General features: G+C 50.6%; 1 protein-coding gene across 1 annotated transcript; it reads right to left on the bottom strand.

Moving 5' to 3' along the window:
* Positions 1 to 811: 811 nt before the first annotated feature.
* LOC124688208 (glucan endo-1,3-beta-glucosidase 13-like) lies at positions 812 to 2,809 on the bottom strand. The gene is made up of 3 exons (XM_047221918.1): positions 2,746 to 2,809; positions 1,160 to 2,506; positions 812 to 1,077 (listed from the first exon to the last, which is right to left on the bottom strand). Exons 1-3 carry the CDS (start codon positions 2,807 to 2,809, stop codon positions 812 to 814), a joined length of 1,677 nt encoding a protein of 558 aa, XP_047077874.1.
* Between the last annotated feature and the right edge of the window lie 811 nt (positions 2,810 to 3,620).

The raw sequence follows: 3,620 nt of genomic DNA, 5'->3' as shown, positions 1-3,620 counted from the left end.
TGACTATAGGCTGCAGCTTCAATATATCCTCCTTATCTACACTGCTTTCAGGTTTCTCACATGTAGATTGGGCTGGTAGTATTGATGATAGGCGATTCACGAGAGGATATGCTATCTTTTATGGAGTGAATTTGATCGCCTGGAGTGCTCGTAAGCAGTGTACTATGTTAAGATCAAGTAGTAAGTCTGATTATAAAGCTCTTGCTAATGCTACGACAGAGCTTGTATGGGTACAGTCTTTGTTCCAAGAACTGGATGTGACTCAAGTTTATCCTCCAGTGTTATGGTGTGATAATATTGGTACAACATATATATCGTCGAACCTATTCTTTCACGCAAGGACAAAGCATAGTGAACGTGTTTGTCAAAATCAACTGCAGATCCGCTTCATCTCCTCTAAGAATCAAGTTGCTGACATTTCTACTAAACCTCTTCCTTTATCGTTGTATGAGGATTGTAAGTGCAAACTCAATCTTGTATAGATCAATCAAGAAATTAAAATTCGTAACAATCCAGTACAACTATGCATCGTATTCGATTATAGATGTGCACCAGATTTGAAAGTACATGGATTTTATTGCAAAACTAGGGGTTTTTGAAAGGAGGCAGCTGGTTTATTTAGTTATATTAGCCTTGGCCGAGCTGCATGGCGGTCTCGTACGTACGTGTCTTGTGGTATATATGGTCCATCCATCACAGGGCGCAGTTGCCAAACTCTGCCAACAGTTGAATACTGAGCATTAGATCAAATTCAGAAGACGGAAGAGTAGCGAATTTCGCGGGTGACACTAGGAGCGATCGAGGGTATAGTCTACTCACTAGGTTGCTGGTGGACGACGGAGCCGCAGCCAGCGAAGTCACACGATTGATCGGACCTGCCGTTGCGATGGTAGTAGTCGTTGAATGCATAGGACGCGTGCGCCACCTTGGTATTGGGATCGAAGCAGCGACCACCGGTCTGGATGGCACTGCAGTCGGCGCCATGACCGCAGGCGTAGTCCAGCGCGTCCTGAAGGCGCTTGTCTCCTGCGGCCGCGTTCGCCACACACCAGCTCGCCGCGTTCCCGTCGCAGGTGCCTATACATATATATTATCTTCCACACCGTGAGGTGCCTATACATATATGATATATATGATTACAAGTAGCAGTAATACGTACCTCCTGGCTTGCTGTAGACAATCGAAGCGGCTCCAGCGAAGTCACATGTGCCGCTGGCACGGCCCTTCCTCTGGTAGTAGTCGTTGAATGCGTAGGACGCGTGCGCGACCTTGGTGTTGGGCTGGTAGCAGGGTTTGCCGGGCTGGATGGGGCTACAGTCCGCCCCGTGGCCGCACGCGTAGTCGAGGGCATCCTGGAGCCGCTTGTCCCCGACACCCGCGTTGGCCGTGCACCAGCTAGGCCCCGCGGGTGTAGGGGTAGCAGGAGACGGACCAGGGTGGCCGAAGTCGACCTTATACACGGGCGTGCCGTCGGGGTAGAACAGTCCGAAGTTGCGCTCCTCCTCGTCGCCGGTCTTGAGATTCTCGTTGAACAAGGAGAAGATGTAGACGGAGATGTCGGCGTCAGGCTTGTAAGGCGTGCCGGTGCCTCTGAGAACCTTGCTGATGAGGTTAGAGTTGTAGGTTTGGGCGTTCGCGGTGGTGGCCGCCGCCGCACTCTTTTTCTGCCCCCCTAAATAATCAGCTGGGTAGGCGCCCTGGTGCTTCACAGGCGGCCCTATTTTACCTTTGCTCGGAAACCCACATTCTAAACAAGATATTTTCGTGCGACCACCTCTAAGCATCCTACCTCGAGCATGCTCGCTGGAGCTGCTCAGCTTCTCCACGGCATGGAAAACGGCATCGACCATAGCATCGAACAAGTTGTAGTAGGTGAGGCCGGTGACCTGGTCGTAGAACCCGTTGTTGGGGCGGAACAGTAGGTAGTCAAGGGAGATGAGCTCCGGATGGTCCCTGTAGGCGAAGTAGGGGTAGATGTTGAAGGAGAGGTGTGAGCCGGTCCGGTCCAGGAAGTCGATCATGGGGCTCATCACCGACTGCGCGATGTTGTCCTTGAACTCGCCTTTCGACGGCGGGGAAGACTCCTTGAGAGCGTCGAACGCGATCGGCGTCGTGACCTTGACGGCGTCCGCCAGCCCCACGCTGGCCAGCGCGGCCTGGATGTTCTTCATGGCCGGGAGGAGCTGAGGGGTCAGCTCGGGTGCCTGGTCGAACACCTCGTTCCCGACGGCAACGGTGTCGATCAGCGTGTTCGGGTACGCCTTCACGTTGCTCCGCACCCACTGCAGCGCATACGACATTCCTCCAGCCGCATCCGCCAGATTTTGGTTCGGTAAAGACACACCAACCTTGATGCCGGTGTTGGCCAGCGCGCCGAGCGCTCCGGCGTCGGCGTCGTACAGCCGCACCATTGTGATGCCATTATTCTTCAGCAGCTGCACCACAGCCGGCGGTTGCATCAGGTTGCTACCCACCATCCCGTAGCACACGCCCACAGCGCCGGCCTCTGTCAGAGATATCCCTTTATTTGTCAGCTACTAACTATATATACACGGGCTTTTTCAATAAAAGATATTTTATTATTTAAAAATCTTAAGCATTACACATGTCCTCTGCATAGATATGATTCACACCGCCGTCCAACGGTATGAATCAATCATAACGGTACAAAAGAGATAAATACGTAGTAGAACTCTATGTAGTCTGATGGAGCTTAGAGCTTCAGTTTATTCCCGGACTGATTACCTGAACCGGTGAACAAGGCAAGTAACTGCGCCGCGCCGATCAGGAGGAGGTGAGTGAGCGCCATATATTATGCTCTCGTACGTGTGAGCATGGAACACGGGGAGTACTCGGGGGATAAGTTGACGAATTTATAGCCAGGACGATCGAGGTCGAGGTCGATTGACGCACGACATGCATTGGAGCACTTCGTTTGGAGATTTCCACGCAGTTTCCTCCGGCTCCTATCCGTGGAGTACACATCATGCATGCACTGCACCATGGGGGCTGCACCATGGTACATATATTATCGATTCAATGTGCCATATAGCCTACCCCTGTGGCTTCAGGATTAACCAATTACTTTATTACTTTTGGAAAGCAATTACACCCAGTCTCTGCATAATCAGGATGCACACAGTCGTTTATATGTCTCGAGTCAAAAGTTTGAAAATTAAAACTAGGCGAATTACATATCGAGGCGATGAATCATAAGACGCCTAAGGTGTGGGTGGAGCTTCAATCCGTAGACTATGCTGCCACCCATGTAGGAAAAAAGTATCTCTCGTTGTAGCCTCCAACCGTGTACAGACCTCGGTAAACAGGTCTCGGTTCTCCACTCGCTGAAGAGGTAACCACAAACGGAGAATACCTATACATCAGTAAACAACCTGCAAATTAGAGAATTTTTTATTATTAAAAATCTTGTCATTTCTACTTAACCAAAGCGCCCAGATGACTGCAAGCGCTCCCACCCTAAGAAGCAACTTAAACCTTGGATCGATACCATGTAGCCAATTACCAAAGACATTGGCCACACTAGTCGGAGGATACAGGCTAGACGCTATTTGGATGATTGATCATATAGATTTCGCAAATCGGCACTGGAAGAAGATGTG

Source organism: Lolium rigidum, chromosome 2 (assembly GCF_022539505.1).
Source record: "Lolium rigidum isolate FL_2022 chromosome 2, APGP_CSIRO_Lrig_0.1, whole genome shotgun sequence".
Taxonomy (NCBI): Eukaryota; Viridiplantae; Streptophyta; class Magnoliopsida; order Poales; family Poaceae; genus Lolium; species Lolium rigidum.
The sequence above is the reverse complement of the archived record's forward strand: the minus strand, read 5'-3'. Positions and strand labels throughout refer to the sequence as shown.

Coding starts and splice junctions, on each gene's coding strand:
- LOC124688208 (XM_047221918.1), bottom strand. CDS start 2,809: ATGGCGCTCACTCACCTCCTCCTGATCGGCGCGGCGCAGTTACTTGCC. Junction 2,507..2,745: donor TGCCTTGTTCACCGGTTCAG/GTAATCAGTCCG, acceptor TATCTCTGACAG/AGGCCGGCGCTGTGGGCGTG. Junction 1,078..1,159: donor TGTCTACAGCAAGCCAGGAG/GTACGTATTACT, acceptor ATATATGTATAG/GCACCTGCGACGGGAACGCG.